This window comes from Calidris pugnax, unplaced genomic scaffold, assembly GCF_001431845.1.
Source record: "Calidris pugnax isolate Ruff unplaced genomic scaffold, ASM143184v1 scaffold332, whole genome shotgun sequence".
NCBI lineage: Eukaryota > Metazoa > Chordata > Aves > Charadriiformes > Scolopacidae > Calidris > Calidris pugnax.
The window spans coordinates 188909-206361 of record NW_015091053.1 but is presented as its reverse complement, the minus strand read 5'-3'; the positions used below and the strand labels follow the sequence as shown (position 1 = coordinate 206361).

Here is a 17453-nt window from a genome sequence, read left to right as displayed (position 1 = left end):
GGGCAGCCAGCAGCATCCTGCCACCACAGAGCCCTGCTACATCGCAGATCTCCGTCCACCGGGAAGCATCAAAAGCAGAGGCAGCCACAGCCCAGGACCTTACCTGTGCGGCCAGTCGAGCATAGGGAGGAGGAGGAGGGCACTTTTTCCCACCGGTGAGTGTTCACGCGAGTCGGGGTCCCCACTATGTCTTGGGTAGGCACTGCCACTTAGGAAGGGACAGGCCAGATATGCAAAGAATGGGGCAAGGGGAGCAGGGGGTGAGTGCCTCACAGGGTGCTGTTGCCATCCTCCCCCTCCCAAGCAGAGCACCCCAGGGTCCCCCTCCCTGTCACCCCAACACTCTCCAGAGATCATTGCCAAAACCCACCAACTTGCAGGATGCCGGCTGTGTCCTGCAGTGCCAAACCACACTGTAAGGCACAGATTGGAGTACCTGCACCCTATCAGCAGTGAGTGGCACCCAGGGTCTGTGCTGAGCAATAGGGATCATCCCTGCACCCACCAGGCCCTGGCAGAGCAGGGCCAGCCCAGCATTGCCTCTGAAAAGGCAGGTGAGGGGGCCCAGTCGCTCAGCCCCCATCCAGGAAGCACACGGGTGCAGGCAGGCACTGAACAGGCAGCATGCTGGCATGGGGCTGGAGTTGCTGATGCCCAAGCGGGAGGGCAGCTCAGCCTTTCCCCTGTACCCAGGTTTGAACACCCAGGTGAGGCAAGGTGGGTCAGGTCCTGCACACTTCCCTCTGCCCCAGCAGTGTGCCATGCTGCAGTGCACCATCCCATGGCATCTCCCCAGGGTTTCTGCCTTCTCAGGAGCCAGACGACCCCCAGGGCTTCTTGGAGGAAAACAGCCTTTGCCTGCAAGCGTGACCCTGAGTGGGAACCTTCACCCTGGGGACAGAGCACTGCTCTCTGTTTTTTTAACCCCCGTTTCCTCCCAGCACAGCCACAACCTCAGGAATGGTTTTCCCAGCAGTAGGAAGAAAGCAGCTGCTGGCAACTGTGATCCCTCAAGGCTACAGGGAGGACCCAGAGGGTACCGGGCCCTGGCTGGGCCAGTCAGTGCAGCCCCAGGAAGGTCAGGGCCAGCCAGCGCACAGCTCCTGGCCTTATTGGGACAAAGAATGCAAAAGGCTGGGGTTTGCTGCAGGCACCGTTTCCCTTTCATGGTTGTGCTGCCGCCCAGCCTGGAGCTGGGGGACTGGTAAACAGGCCACCAGGCACCCTGCTCCCCTAGCACCCAGCTGGGGCAGGCACCATTACCATACGGCCCGGGAGCAAATTGCCACCAGCTGGAGATGACCCTTGGCCTGGCCGCCTCCTGCCCTCACATTTCTGCCCCAGCCCTTGTGGGTTTGTCACATCCCCAGGGCTGATGCCCTTCCCCACGCTGTTGGGATGCACATGCTGCAGGGCAGGGATGCAGTAGGGGCCCCCTAAAGGGCATTGTCCAGCTGGGGGGGACACAGCCCCAGCACTCTCCCCATGGGGCTTCACTTACCCGATGGCGGCTCAACATGCCTCCCGGCCGGTGCTGGCACCTGGCTGCGCACCCCGACACCAAGCTGCAGGGAGGGAAAGAGGCAAAGCTGGGGGGGCACACGCACCCTCCTACGCCATCAAGCTGCCTTCACCCACAGGACCATCAGCCCCAGGGGTGAAGAGGGCAGTGGCGACCCCAGTGCCACCACTTCTGTACCTGGCTGCCAGCACTGGGATGGCCCATGGGGGGCTGCTCCACCCAATGGCTTCGCCCTCCACTGGGCTCCTGGGCAGTGGCAGAGCTACGTGGGCTTCCTTCCTTCCAGGCCACCTGGTGCTGCCCCTTGGGCTGAGCAGTGCCCAGGGAGCACAGCTGGACCTGCTCTGGCTCCTCACCACCACCTTCAAGCTCCAGACCAGGTTCTGGGGCCTGCTGCAGCTCCAGGAGCGCGAGAGTCCCCGAGACCACAGCTGTGGGAGAGAGGAGAGGCTCTGCAAGGGCATAGACTGAGGCTGCTTGCAGAGCACCCCTGCTCCTGCAGCCCTACCAGGCGCCAGGCTCCCCTGTCTGCACCTTTGGGAGATGCCACGCTGCCTTCTCCATCCTCCCGCCCCTGCCCACAGCTGGTCCTGGCTCTGCTCTGACCCCAGGCACACACTTGGATGGGGCTTTGCCACAGGTATTTGGGAACTCACCCTGGGTACTGGGTTTCTGGGGGTCTCCTGCCTGCTGACTGCGTAGCTCCTGCATCCCAGCTGGGACACGGTCCTGCTCCACCACGTCAACTTGCTCATGGGCCTGCAGAGAGCAGGGTGTGAGAGAAGGGCCAGCCCTGCTCCCATCTCTGACTGGGTTACCCTGTCCCATCCCTGCCGCCCAGCCAGGGACACGCTGCAGGCTCCCATGGCACTCAGGTCCCTGCCTGATGCTGCTGTGGATGGACAGGCCACCACCGCACAGGGGTCACTGCAGAACGCTGGCAGGGGGACAAGTGTCCTCACACCCTGCTGCTTCCACCGAGCAGGGAGAGGATCACTGTGTCTAATGAAGGTGGGGCCCAAAACCTGCACAGTCCTAGGGCTCCTGGCACTCCTCTGTATGGGGCTGATAAGCACCAGGGCATGGAGCAAGGAGCTGGCTCTGACATTCCTCTGTAGCCCCTGCCATGAGTACACCAGCCTTGTCCAGCATGGATGCCAGGAGGTGGGAGGAGAGGACAGCCCCTACCCAGTGCCCCTGTCCCCTCCAGCCCCCCAGCCCAGGCACCTCAGGGCTCTGTCTCACAGAGAAGTACCCAGTTTTGCATCACCCTGTCCCTGCCCACGGCACCACCAGCTCTGCTTGGCAAACAATGGCATGATCTGGGTGCAGGGCAACACACTCACATCAGAGTGGCAAGGACATGCAGGTGACAGATATGTCCATGACACAGGCCTGACAAGGGCCAGGGTGTTCTGGTGTGACAAGTGGCACAGGGGACCAGTCCTGGCTTTGCCAGTGCCTCTAGGAGCACCATGGGCTCCAGGTGCTGATGTGACTCTCTGAGGGATCCAAATCCAGGTGCCACTGCAACTGCTGTTTAAGGGAAATGGCCTTGGGTTTGGAATAATCAGCCAGACAGAGTGGGAGAGCCCTGCTGGCTGCTTGGGAGATGTCCCAGCATGGCCAGGACCAGGGGTAGTGTGTCAGCACATCCAGATGGGGAAAGGAGACAGTGCTGAAAGGTGGCACAGGGCTATGTCCTCCATACCCCCACAGACTCTTGCCATGGCCCTGGGGCAGACAGAGGGGGAAATTGGGCTGAACAGAAGTGGGGACCCACACCTTCCCATACAGTTGTGGATACAACTGCTGCTACTCCCTTCACCCTCTCCTCTAAAGGGCAACCCTGCGTGGTGTCTCTGCAGGGACCTCCTACTGCCATGAAAGTCATTGTCCCCTGTGGGGTCACCACTGCTCCACAGAAAACCCAGGCTTTCACCCATTCCTTCCAGCCCCGCCCATCAGCGGTGAGCCTCAGCCCCTCAAGGGCCAGCAGGAATGATCAGCACAGGGAGGATCAAGGTTTCTGCCTGCACAAGGGGACTGATGCAAGCAGCTGCTGCAGACAGGGCAAGTGTCCATCACCTCCCAAGAGCACCATCCCCACAGAGTCACAGCAGGGAGGGGTACAGCAAGTGCACTGAGGGTCACCACAGACCCCTCACCTGCAGCACTTCTGCCCAGGCTGCATCCTCAGGGATAAGCCCAGGGGCACCCAGGCCTGAGCTCCCAGCCCCAGCTCACCACTGCTGGGGCCATGCTGGCACAGCCCAGCTACATCCCCCATGTCCCCAGAGACCCCATCTCCACCTGCACCAGTCCCCTCAGGTGGGCGAACCCAGCTTGCCTGGGGGCTTATGCTCCAGGCAGGCTGGCACAGGAGCCCAAGGGAAGGGCAAGGATGTCTCCGGTGGTCCTGTTCCCCCAGCAGTGTCCTGCGTACTCACCGCTGAGCCTTCTGGCTCCTGAGCAGAGCACAGCTCTGCAGCCCCACCATGGCCACTCTCGTCCGGCACAGCCAACGTCGGCTGCCCTGCATCATCCCGCTGACTGCTCTCCTCGCTCCTAGCTGTGGTCAAGGGCTCAGTGCTGCCTTCACCATGGCCCTCCCCGCTCTCAGCCAGGGCTGGCAGATCAGGATCGCTTCTTGGGCTGTTCTTCCCACTCCCAGCCTGGGCTGGAGTTTCAGCATCATCCCTCTGGCTGCTTTTCACAGCCCCAGGCACAGCAGGGGGCTCACTGCCATCCTTCCTTCTGCTCTGCGTGTTTCCAGCCAGGGTTGCAGCTGGATGGGAGCAAAGACGGTGTTTAGAAAGGAGCTGTCCACATCCTGGGATCTCTGGAGTAGCCACCCCCAGGATGTGGGGACAGTGCCTCACCTTCAATCTCCTCAGCCCGCAGCTTGCGGATGGCAGCTCGGATCAGCTTGCGCTCCTCATACTCACCCGCCGCCCGCAGCTGCAAGAGGGAAAGAACCGGGAGAGGGGCAGGGTCAGTCCCAGCACAAGGTCAGCACTGGCACATGGTCAGCCCCACCACACGGTCACTCACCAGTTTTGTCAGCTCCTCCACATCAGTGATGGCTTCAAGCTGCCTGGACAAGGCAGCCAGGGCTGCCTGCTGCTCCTCCTCCAGGCGCCGGGACCTGCGCACGGAAGGGAGAGAAGGCAGCTAGGAGCTGCCGTGGGTGCTCGGGAGCAAAGTCCCCTTGTGGGCAGTCAGTAAATTCAGGCAACAGGCCCCTCCCGCATGCCAAGCTGTCTGGCACCAGGCTGCTCCCACCCTCACACCCACCCAAATTTGCCCAAGCCACAGTGGGGCCAGGCATCGAAGCCACCATCCCCTGGGGCAGAGGCAGGGGGTGAGTGGGACCCCAGCCTCACGCCAGACTCACCGTGGCCAGTTCTCCTTGTCGTCCTGCCGGTGGCTGCCACGCTCTGTGCGGAAGCGCTTGGATGCCAGTGCCTCCTCGTCCCGCTCCAGCTCTTGCCGCTGCAGCTCCCTGATGGCCGAGCGGATGCGGCGCCGCTCAGCCAGGTCCAGCGTTGCCTCCAGCTGGGTGTGACAGGGCAGGGCTCAGCACCAGCTCTGGCCACTGCAGCCCCCCAGCTCAGCCCTGGTGCCGCTCTCCGCTGGACCACCCACACACAGTACGATGGGACCATCTGTCTGGCAGGGCCCACGCACATGGGACATGCTGCCCGGCATTGCCTGGTCCCACAGGGAGCGGACATGCCCCCTGCCAAGGGCAGGATGCTGAGACCAGCCATGCTGAGGAAGGGCTGCCACAGTGGTACCAAGACCCCCAGGCTTGTGAAGGGCAAGGAGACGGGGCACATGGCACGAATGCCCCTCAGTTGTCTATGCAGTCCCCAAGCATTGGCTCCCTGCAGCCCTGTCCCCCCATGGACACCCACACAGGGATGAGACCTCTCACCCACGCCAGCCCTTCCAGCAGCGGAGTTTGTTCCCCTCCCATCCCCATGGCCCCCAGAAGGTACTCACTGGGAGGGTCCCAGCACCCCACTAAGAAATGGTCTCCCCCAACACCCCTCCCCACCCTCACCCAGCACTAGGGAATGGCACGTGGCTCTTGGAGCCAAATCCATGAGTGGGATCTGTCCTTAATCAAAATCCAACCCTCTGTATGTGGGAAGCGTGGCCGTGACCCCAGCCCTGCCATGAACATCTCATAGGTGCTCCTCAGCCCACCCAAGGCCACCCACCAGGACTTGGCATGGGCACCCAGAACTGCTTCCCCTTTTCCAGATCAGGTCCACAGTCCCAGCCCTGCCACCAGTCCAAGTGCTTTGAGGGGGCCATGCACAGCCCACCCACACTGAAGGGGGGCAGAAGGCAGCTGGATCTGTGGAGAAAGGTCAGCCAGGGCAGGCACAGCCCCACTGTCCTCCCACTGTCCTGCTGTGAGACATCAGGACCAACACAGTGCTGGGAACCCAGGAGGTGATTTCCCATGGAGCTCATTAAAAATAAACCCTGTTACCCAAAGCAGCTGCTGTCAGTGTCAAGCATGCAGGGAGCAGCTGCAGCTGTGCCACAGGACAAGAGCATCAGTCCCTTCCCTTCCAGTCCCACAGGCCACCACCAGGCCACCCATCCAGGCTCCTCAGGTTCCGCTGCCGCAGGAATCCAGGGTCAGTCCCTCAGCAGGACCCAGGCTGAGCAGTGCCAAGGGTGCCAAACCACCACCCGCAAGCAGAAAACGCCCTGCACCGAGACCCCAACAAAGCCATCGCACTTCACCCTCCCTCCTCAGGGACTGGGGACCAGGTGAGGATATTTCCATCCCAGTGAAGCCAGCAAGCACAGATCCCCCATGAACCACCCCAGTGGTGGCCAAAACTGTGATCCTCCAGCCCCTGCCAGCCTTGAGGCCCAGCCAGTAACATTATCTTTCCCAGCTGGGAAGACCCCAGAAGGATTCTAAACAGCTGGGACAACCGACCCCCAAGACAGCTCTCCCTGGCCATCCCAGCACTAAAAATGTTTGCAGCCTTGGGGGCAGCTGCTTGAGGCTGGTGTGCTCTCTCCCACCCCAGCAGCCCCCACTATGCCTGCTGGCAGTGCCATCCCTCGCGGCACGCTGCAGCTGCTTATCACATCCCACAGCAACACAAACATCTGCCTTCTGGCCAGAGCTGCGGCCTGCAGCCCCCCTGGGCTCGTATCCAGAGCCAGCACCTTCACAAGGGCAGGCAAGAGTAAGAGATGCTGTGCTGCCAGAGCAGGGTGATGTCAGGGAGGAAACCAGTCTCTCCATCCACATGGACCTCCCATTTCCTGTCTGCACTATGCCTGCCTGCCCCATGCGGCTTCTGCATCCTGGGGATGCTGTCACAGGCAGGGACGCTGGCTGCCAGGACAAAGGTACCGAGTCAGGGCCTTTACCCTGCGATTTCAGCAGCCACAGCAGCCACTCTGGCCAACTGGGAAGCCCAGTTCTGCTGTGCATGGGATGGCAGTGATGGAGCCTGGTCCAGCACAAAACGAGGAGCTGAAGGCAGAGATTCTGTGGCAAGCATGGCTCTCCCTGCAGCTGCCTTGAGGACAGAAAAACACTCCTCCGCTGCACACCAGGAGGCCAAAGCCCTGGGCCTTCCCTAAATAAGCTGCTGGCGGTGCATGGTTCAGCCCTGGCTGAGGGTGACGGGAGCAGCAGCTGTAGGAGCCAAGAGTGCTGGAAAGGGTGGGACATGACAGGACACCAGCCCTGTCACCAGAGCAGGGGACACCCTGGCATCCACATGCTGTGTGACACCCAGCTCCATGGTCTGCCCTGCCCAGGAGACTTCAGCTGGGTCCTGACATGCACCTGGGTCCTGGAAGGCTTCCCCCATAGGAAAAACGGCAGTAGGGGCAGGAGAAAGAGCCTCATCCCAAGTCCACATCAGCAGGGAGCCAGGATGAGGCAAACAAGGGGCTTTGGAGGCTCCATGGCCAGCAGCGAGGGAGAGCATGCCGGAAACCAGTTGGAGCCAGGGGGTGGGAAGGGGATGAGGGGCCCAACCCTGCCGGCACGGGCAGGCCCAGGGATCAGCACATGCCAGGGCCCCACCAGCCCTGCCCAGGCAGCAGCAAATTAATGGTTACGAGCAAACACCCGCCTCAGCACACAAAGTGGCTTTGTGAAAAGGGTGCTGGCAAGGCACCCATGGGCTGCTTTCCCAATGCTGCCCAAGCACAGCAGTGTTCAGAGCCCCAGAATGGCTAGCGGCTCCTCCGGGAGGGCTGTAATTAGCCCTGCATCCATCTGGCTCCCCGGAGCGGCTGAGCACAGAGCATTTGGGAGGCTGGAGCCCAGCCACAGGGAAACTGCTCTGGGGAAGAGGCCAGGCACATCCAGAACTTCCTGCAGCCCCAAGCTTTGCTGTCACATTTGGAAGGAGCCATGGAGAATGTGGCTGCCTCCTAGGCAGAGGAAAGCAGGAAGAACAGCTTGGTGATGGGGACAGGGCAGGGATGCAATGCTCCTCAGGGCTGAGGCCTTTGCCAAAGGGGACTTCATGGGCACGACTTCCTAACTCAAGCCTGCCCTGCCTGTAAAGGCATTTGCATTGTGGCTGTTTAATTAATCAGGCTGAGATATGGAGGGGGCGAGAGAGGGGAGCAGTCCCCAACCCAGGGCCAGCTGACCACAGCCTGGAGCTCAGCACAGCCCCAAGTGCTCAAATCACCACATGCTTCCAGACACCCAGCTAAGGGCCACCCTGAAGCAGCACCCACCCCATTCCCTGCAGCTCCCCCACCAGCCTTCTCCAAGCCCTTTGTCATCTTCATGCTGTACCATGGGTTCATCCCAGCTGGCCTCCCCAAGACCAGGGTACCAGCAGGCAGGTGGGAGGGAACAACATGGATACCTACAGGAGGCAGGGGGGCAGAGGCTCCCCAGCAGCTTCCAGTGCAGCCATGGGCCCAGCGAGGGGGCTGCAGGGACCTGCTCATGTCCCTCAGCCTCCTTCTTCTAGGACCCCCAGAGATGTCACATGCTGCTGCCAGGGTCTCACTTGCTAGAAAGGAGGAGGAGAAGCAGCCCAGAGCCAAGGGCTGGGGAGAGCAAAGGAGCAGGCAGGAAGCGGTGGGAGAGGCAGTTTTCCCTTATATGGGCTAATCCTCTTCCAGCTGAGCAGAGCCAAAACCTAACCAGAAAGAAAAATAATTCCTTCCCCGCCTCACGTCAGGCTTTCCTCAGCCCACGCCACAGAGGCACAGGGAGACCTGAGCCACAGCATACTCTGGGGATACAAAGCCCCAGCTGGTTAAAGATGAAGACCCCAGGAGAAGCAGCATTTGCTGCGCGGGTAAGATCCACCTCCCTGAGCTGGCTGAAGACCCAGCTGCACAACAAACCCCACACACACCCCATCACAGCTCCTGGGGCTCCATCTCAGCCAGGACACGGCAGAGCTGGAGCACTGGGAAGATGGGGAGAAACCCAGACCACCCATCCCTACACCTCCAGGGCCCCCTGTTGGCCCCGACACCATCCCATGAAGACCGGTGAGCTCCTCAGTGCAGGAACAGGCAGGTCTGTGTGTTGTCACCCGGAGCAGGCCAAGGATAGCACATCAGTGCCAACCCCCTGCCCACAGCAGAGTGCAGCTCCTGCTTCCCACTGGTGCCGTGGCACCCCAACTCTTTCCTAGTCACACAGACATGCCTTCCTGTCTGACTCAGCTTCCTGCTGTAACCATTCCCCAGTGCTGGCCTGATCCACCCCATGCTCAGTCCCTGGAGCACTCAGCAAACCCCAGCCCCAAGCTTGCAGTGCCCCAGGGCTGGAGGGGAGGTGGTGCAACTGCCCAAAGCCAGGTAGAACTTTTGTAGGGCTTCTCAACACAACAGCCCTGGCCAAGCAGGTCAGAGCCCAACACACAGAGTCCAACCTTTGGGACTTCCAGGCGCTCATCCCCAACAAGGCCAAGGCTCACCTCCGCCTCTGGCTCCCAGGGGAACAAACAGAGCAGGGAAGCGACTGGGACAAAGGAGGGGATGCCCATCCATGCAGGCACAGGGTCTGGGGAGCTGTCTCTGTTACCAAGCCAGCCCCAGGCCACACAGGAGCAGAGACCCGGGCCAAATGGCAGCCAGCACCAGGAGAGCAGCAAGCAGGTCCGGCAGCAGCACACACCTCTGGCAGGAGCCAAGGAGACAGGGCCAAGGGACAGACACTACAGCCCAAGCACAAAGGGCCAACTGTGGCCAAAGCAGCAGGGCCAGAGTCTCTGGAGTCACCGGGGCAGGACAAGGGCTTGTGCCGACCCAGGCCAGCTGGGGCCCCTGAGGTGCTACTACCGGCACCTTCCAAGCACTGCAGCAGCTCCTTACCAGAGGCCGCGCTCACCCCTCGGTGCTGAGGGGCTACGGCGGCCCCACCGCCTGCGGAGGAAGGTGCGGGCAGGCCCACGCTCAGCCCCTGGAACCAGCCCGGCCGCCCGCGTCCCGGAGAGTCACCACCTCCCCGCCCTCGGCGGGGCACAGGGAGCCGGGGCACCGCCGGGCACACGCCGATCTGCTCCCCCCAGGAGCCGCCACCAGCGAGCAATGGCTGCGGGCAGCGCACTCCGTGCCCCGGCCCGCCCCGCCGCAGGAACTCACCAGCTTCCGCAGCGCTCCCTCATCCATGCCGAGGAGATTCTCCTGGGACATCCCGCCCGCCCCACCAGGGCCGGAGCCCGCTGCCGCCAGGAACTCAGACAACAAAAGAGGGCCAGGGCAGGGCGGCCCCGCGCTCAGCGTAGGCTCGGCTCGACCCCGCTCCGTCCCAGCTCCCGCAGCGCCGCGACCGCCCGCCGATTCCCGCCGCCGGCCCCGCCTACGCCCGCGCCCGCCGCCGCCATTGGCTCTTCGCGCCGGGCGGGACGGTCCGGCCCCGCCCGCCCCCGCGCAAGTCGGCACGAGAGGGGGTCCCGGTCCCTGGTGCTTGTGGTGTCCTCAGCCCTTCCGGGCCCTGCAACGTCCCACAGGAGTCTGCTTTGGCCCATACCTCTCTCAATCCGACTTCTGCCCCAGAACAGAGTATAAGTGCTCCTGTACCACTGCCAGCGGGGCCGTCTCCCAGCCAGGGGTATGAGCAATGGGGGACATAGGGGTTTAGGGAGGTATATATCCCTCTAGGCTCCTGTCATGGCCCAGATGGCAGTGCCAGAAGGATGGCCAAGCCTGGGTGTTGGGGTGGAGGGAGGGTCCCATGGAGTTCACGATCTCCCCACCTGTGAGGCTGCAGCCAGCAGATGACACACTTGGTGGGGCTCAGTCTTGTTCTGGGCAAAGGCCAGAAGTACTCCCCGGAGAGGACCCAGCCTGGCCTGCTCCTGCGATTGCTTGGAGGTGCTGGGGGCTGTGCAGAGCACCTGCTCCCAGCTCCTGGGAGAAGGAGAGAGGTCCCTGTCTGGCAGCCTGACAAGGCCCAAAGGCCTTGCCCAGAGCAGGTCACCAAGATCCAGTCCACTGTTCCTTTGGGAGTTTCCAGCTCTCTGGGAAGGTGCATGGGATAGAGCAGGACTAGAGCCTCCTCTGCCACAGGGGAAGATCCACCACTACAGGCCAGAAAAATGTGGTGTGGTGGAGGTGCCTAGAGGATCCAGCAGTTTCCATGCTGGGAGTGTTGTTGGTTCAGATGTCCCACTCCAGGCCTGTTTGACAGTGTGAGTCTCCAGCTGGGCTGGTATCTCAGAACCCTCTGCTCCTTGCTCCCCTCAGGTCCCTGGCAGCTCTCCACTCTCCCGCCTTGAGTGGCATTGGGCTTTGCTGGAGCATGATGGCCCCTTCCCAAGGAGCTGTGCTAAAGCCATCCCCTCTAAGCACTGTGCCATTCAACAGGTCCTTCCTATCCCTCTGCCAGCCTGAGAAGCGACATGATTTTCACTTGCTGGATGAGCCCTGTGCTGTTGAGCTGTCCCATTTGCCACACAGGGTTCTCCACCACCTGCAGCTCTGGTCACTAGAGAGCCCCTTGTGTGTTGTGCCTGGGAGCAGGCAACGGGTGCACAGCCAGCTCCAATCCACAGGCAGCACAGCTGACAGCAGCTCTCCTGCCTTCAGGGTGTGTGGGTGACCCCACTGGCAACCTTGAGCTGGAGTGGGGGCAACTGGTTTGTTCCGCAGCTCCTCTGCCAGCAGCAGCACTGGGGCCATGGCACTGGGATACCGGTGCATGTCTGGCAGCATTGATGCTGGGCTTCCTGCACAGAGCACCCAGCTGCAAGGGCACCCTGAGCTGTGCTGATAAAGCAGCCTTGGATGCACAGCTCTCAACATGTGCAGTGGTATTTATCCTGCCTTTTCTCCTGCACCTCTCCTGGTTTCATTCACCCCAGATAACAACCCAGCCACATTCTCACAGACCTGCTGCAAAGGGCCAGCATGGTAGGGAGCCCATAGTCCTGCTTGGCTCCAGGCAGCATCCCCCTGGGGCTCCCCAGGGCATTGAGGTGTGCACGCATCCAGCCGAATGCAGCCTCAGAGAAGCAGACCTCCTTATTCCTCTGAAAGTGGAGCAAGGAAAGATTCACAAACCCCTTGGGGAGTACAAGGGCTCCAGCTTCAGGCCTGGCTCTCAGAAGAGCAGGGAGGGCCACAGGCTGCTTCCCAGCATTTCAGCACCGAGCAGGTGAGGGTGTGATCTCATGCATTGCAGAAATCACAGGGTGGCTGTTGTGTGCTGGTGCAGGCGGGCAGATTGCCCAGCAGATGGGACAAACCTGCCAGGGAGCAGGGGTCTGGGTGGTGCAGGGGGCAGTCCCCCAGCCAGGGGAGAAGTGTGTCCTTTAGGTTCCCTTTGTACATGCTAAATTTGATGTTAAATAGCAGCGATGGAATTTTATTGTGTTGTCTGGGAGTGGTCTGGCCCAGGGGCTGGGAAACCTGCCTGACTCAAGGGTGAGATGATGCAGGACAAGGTAGAGACCTGGCTGAAACGCCAGGCAAGGATAATTCAGTCTCTTTCAAGCTTGTGGCCTTTCCCCTGGGCATGGCAGCAGAGAGAAGTACAGGGGCAGGCGTTACCCTGCTGTCCTGCCAGTACCGCCCTGGCAACACAGACCTGCAGGCAGCACAGGACCACAAAGGCTGCTGGAGCCTGGCAGCAGGCAGAGGAGGGTCCAAGGACCTCATTCTCTTCCCTCCTTCCGCCTGCTTCAGCAGCACACAGGAACTTTCCCAGCCTCACCCCTCCTCCCCTGGGAACACCTGACACCCATAGACCTGTGTCACTCCTGCTTTCCCCACACCCAACACATTGTGACCACTCCCAGGGTCACAAATCTTGCTGGCCCCATCTCCCAGAGGAAGCCAGGGAGGGGGAACCTGCCACCACAGGGGGATGCTTCGACCAGGCACCCACCCCTGGGTGACAAAAGCAGCTGGAGGTGCTCGGGGAGGAGGAGGATAGCTTTTGGCTTCACTGTACCATGCTGTTTGCCCATGTCAAGCACACGTGTAGCCTGACGCTGCCACTCAGCTCTGTGCAGGGCAGCTCCCAAAGAGCACGGTGCTATTATAAACAGTGACATCATGCTGGCAGAGTTTCGGGGCTCTCAGACCTGCTTCCCAGGGCACCCCATAGCAGAGGGTCCTGGCGGTGTCCAGCTCCTGGGCAGGATAGAAGCTCCTCCAACTCCCTGGGGCTGTGGGAGCAGCAAGGCTCTCTGTGTCTCCTCTTCCTCCTTTCCCTCTTGGAGATTGCACCTTGGGTGTGAGGATGTGCCAAAATCTTCCCAGACAGCAGGTTCCTGGGCACCATGTAGCCTGGCATGAAGACAGACCAGAGCAGCAGGACCTGGGGGTGGATGTAGGGCTGTCCCCCTGTGGGTAGGTGGCAGGACCTGGGGGGTGGGTGCACCCCACAGAGATGTGGCAGGACAAGGGATGGGTGAAGGGCTGCCCCCAGTTCTTCCCCTGGGGTGTGGGTGGAGGATGGGCAGGGCAGGGTGGGTGGCCAGGGGAGACGCATGTGAGGGTGTCTGTGAAGCAGTGGGACAAGCAGTACAGCTGGAGGTGGGAAAAAGCAATAGCATGGCAGCCAGAGAGCACCCTCCTGCACAGAACTGGTGAACTGCTGCCATATGCTTAGGACAGGGCACTCGTGCCTAAGTACATGTCCCTCTTTCTCAGGCGTGACTCACATCCTTCCAGGAGCCAGGGAAGGATCAGGTGTGATGGATTCCTCGCATCCGGCTGCTGGCACAGGCACTGGGCAGCCTCCTGCCTGCCCTGGGGGAGCTGCATCACCTGGGATGGAAAGATCCATGTGACAAGGAAGATCCCACTTTGGCAGCAACACACCCACCAGCAGGGCGAGGGGGAGGATTCTGCCCCTCTGCTTGGCTATGGGGAGATCCCCCCTGCAGTGCTGCCTCCAGCTCTGGGGTCACCACCAGCAGGACATGGAGCTCTTGGAGCAGGGCCAGAGGAGGCCACGGAGATCCTGGGAGGGCTGGAGCCCCTCTGCTGTGAGGACAGGCTGAGAGAGTTGGGGGGGTTCAGCCTGGAGAAAAGGTGGCTCCGGGGAGACCTTGGAGCCCCTTCCAGTCCCTAAAGGGGCTCCAGGAAAGCTGGAGCTAATTGCTTTTAAATTGCAATAGTGTAATCACCATCGTACACATAGAACCTGCAATAGTGGTGTATTGAACCTGTGAGTGAAGTCCAAATAAATTGTTAATTTGAACGTCTCAGTCCTTTTCCCCATTTTGTCGCACAATTGCACTGGGATAATCCTAAACTGGATCTGCTGACAACACTCCTGATGCAGCCCAGGACACCATTCATCTGCTCTGCCCCCAGGACACACTGAACCAATTGGCCAATTTGGTGTCCACCAGGAAACCCAGGGCCTTTTCTGCAGAGCTCCTTTCCAGCCAGGTGGCCCCCAGCATGTCCCAGTGCCTGCAGTTGTTTGTTCCTATGGGCAGGACTTTGCACTTTCCCTGGCTGAGCTTCATAAGGTTCCTGCCAGCCCGTTTCTCCAGCTCGTCCACTGGATGGATGCACGACCCCCTCCTTTATCAGCACCCCCTCTCAGTGTGGTGGCATCTGCAAACTTGCTGAGGGTGCACTCTGCGCTACCATCCAGGTCAGTAATGAAGATGTTAAACAGGATGTGACCCAGTATTGGCCTCTGGGACATACCATCAGTTGCTGGCCTCCAACTAGACCTTGTGTCACTGACAACTGCCCCCTGAATCCAGCCATTCAGTCAGTTTTCAATCTACCTCATCATCTGCCCGTCCAGCCCATACATCAACAGCTTCTCTAGCAGAATCTGATGGAAGACCGTGTGAAAGGCCTTTCTGAAGCCCAGGTAGACAGTGTCCACTGCTCTACTGCTTCTGCCAGGCCAGTCACTTCCTCACAGAAGGTGGTTGGTTTGGCTAAGCAGAACTTCCCCTTGGTGAAGCTGTGCTGACTTCTCCCAATGACTTCCTTGTTGTTGGAAGCTTGACACTGAAAGAGGGGAGATGGAGCTGAGATGTGGGGAAGAACTTCTTTGCTGTGAGGGTGCTGGGAGCCTGGCCCAGGTCGCCCAGAGAAGCTGTGGCTGCCCCATCCCTGGAGAGGTTCAAGGCCAGGTTGGAGGGGGCTTGGAGCAACCTGGTGTGGTGGGAGGTGTCCCTGCCCAGGGCAGGGGGTGGCACTGGTTGGGCTTTAAGGTCCCTTCCAGCCAAACCGTTCTATGATTTTAGTCCAGCTCACATCCTGCTGTGGGACTGCAGCACCAAGGCAGTGAGCTCTGCCCTGCCACATCCTTGGCTAGCAGGAGTTAAACCCTGCTGAGTGAATCCATTGCCTGTATTTTTTCCTCTGCTCACCTTTGGCCCTTGTTCTGTGCAGAGTCCTCAAGGGATCCTGTGAAGCAAGCACAGCCTGTCCCGCTCCCTGCCCTGCCAAAGGAGCCAGCAAAGGCTCAGGAAGATCACGGACACCCCTGCCAGGGTCTGTCCTGCGGCACCACACTTACCAAGGGAGCCTGGATCAGCTCCTGCTGCAGTGCCTCTGGCACTGCCTGCTCCTCCCTGGGGACCTCTTGGCCACAAATCCACCTTGCCCATGCCCCCAGGAAGGAGAGGAGAAGGAAACATGGTCAGCTTCCAGCAATGCAGGAGCCCAGTAGCCCAGGGGTGGACCACGGCATTGCAAAGCACCCTGCAGTGCAGGACACAGCCACAGGCAGGACACCACATCTGCTGGAAGGGGAGGGAGCTCAGAGGCAAAGACTGGAGCAGGGCTGCCATCTGCTCAGGACATGGCCCCAAGGCTGCAGCCTACTCCCTGGCAGTAGCCCCGGGGGGCTGGAGTGCTTGAGAAGTGTCAGGGCTTTGGTCAGCATCTCTGGTGCTGCCAGCCTGTGAGGAAGACTGCACACCTCCTTTGCCTGCTGTGCATTGGCATTTCCAGAGATGCCTGCCCACGGCAGCATGTGTGTCCTGGCTGCACAGCTGCCACTGCTGGGTGCCCGCAGGGGCACTCTGTGGCCTCATCCTGCAGTGCCGGCACCTGAACTTGACACAGAGCTGCAATCCTCCACAGCCAGCACTGCTGGGATGCAGAGCTTCCCCTCCAGCCCGCCCAGACCTCCAAACGTCACTTGTCTGCTTTTCCTTCTTCCTCCCTCCCAAAGTGCAAAAGCACTGACCCACAGGATCTCACCCTGCTGTGCTTTGCACCTAGAGCAGCTGTGGGAACCAGGGAGAACATAGCTCCTGGCCATGTCAAATGCCCCACTTGGAGCTGGAAAGACCTCAATGCTTTCAGACCAGAGGGAGGCTCCAGCCCCGCCTCAGCTCTGGGAGCTTGCATGAAGCCCTGGCTGTGTGTGATGGGGATGGAGGCTACTTCAGTATTTCCAAAGGCAGGACATTCCTAAGAAGTGACCTGTCCCTCTCCAGCAGCTCCCCCCTCCCCCCTGACTTTCAATTTCTTTGTCACACTGAGTGAACACAGCTATTTTTTCCCTTCTTGGGACACTTCTAGAGCCCACAAATCACAATGCTGACATCTGTTGTGGCCAATAAAGGAAGGGGTTGGAAAAAGGACAGGGGTTCAGGAAAGATTCCACTCCTGGTAACTCACCCCTAAAACTCAGGCTCCAGATACCCCTAACCATGCCAGCCCTTCCAGGGGTTTCCCAGAAGACCTCACAGCAGCCACCTGCATCTCCGAGGACTTTGCCAGTCGGTTAGGGGTTTTGGCCATTGGGATGCTGAGGGGGAGCCAAGGAATCAGTTTTTCAGACTGCTCCAAAAACTGGCTTCATTTACAAGCTGTGTGTTGAGAACAGGACAACTCTTCTTGCAGGGATGGGTCCAGGGAAGGTCCTTGGGGTTACCGGGACTAGAGGAGAAACACAAAAGTGGCATCGCTGTGCCACAAACAAGGCCAAACAGTTCTGGGCAGAGATAGCCAAACCCCATGGACTTCCCAAGTCCTCTCCGCAGCCCTGTGCCAAGGCAAACAGACCACTTGTCCCAAAGCAGCAAAACTGCCTGTGTGGAGGAACACACAACACCAAGCCCAGGGCCACCCCAGAGGTCCTGCTCAACCCACTCCGGCAGGCAGGCTGCAGGCAGCCCAACAAGGGGCACAGCTTCTCCTCCAGGAATGGGGAGTTAGGGACAAACCTGGTCCTGCGAACAACCCCAGAGGGGCTGCAGGGCCTTGTGTCTCAGTGGCTGCTCTCTTGTGGGCCCCTGGCAGCACGGAAACAGCATCACAGGCACCATTGCCACATTGCTGCAAGAAACCTAGAAGCTGTAATGTTATGGAAAATCTGTAAGACCTGTCCCAGTATTTGTTAATGAGCCAAATCATGTGCTGGCAGAGGGGTGTTGGGCACGCCGCAGCCAGTGTGTAATGTGCTGCCACTCAGTGCAAGGCCTGGCTGTGTGTTACATCTCCAGGCTTCCCTCAGCCT

The 17453-nt window shown here is 60.3% G+C and overlaps 1 protein-coding gene across 1 annotated transcript in view; it reads right to left on the bottom strand.

Moving 5' to 3' along the window:
• Positions 1-10329, bottom strand: part of SMTN (smoothelin) — a 24059-nt gene extending 13730 nt beyond the window's left edge. Inside the window, exons 1-9 of the mRNA XM_014956615.1 lie at positions 10142-10329; positions 4920-5080; positions 4577-4670; positions 4405-4483; positions 3973-4310; positions 2179-2281; positions 1700-1953; positions 1502-1565; positions 104-208 (exon numbers count right to left, since the gene is read on the bottom strand). Of these exons, the coding sequence (XP_014812101.1) occupies positions 104-208; positions 1502-1565; positions 1700-1953; positions 2179-2281; positions 3973-4310; positions 4405-4483; positions 4577-4670; positions 4920-5080; positions 10142-10192 (1249 nt within the window). The 5' untranslated portion in view covers positions 10193-10329. The remainder of the gene's footprint in view (positions 1-103; positions 209-1501; positions 1566-1699; positions 1954-2178; positions 2282-3972; positions 4311-4404; positions 4484-4576; positions 4671-4919; positions 5081-10141) is intronic.
• Between the last annotated feature and the right edge of the window lie 7124 nt (positions 10330-17453).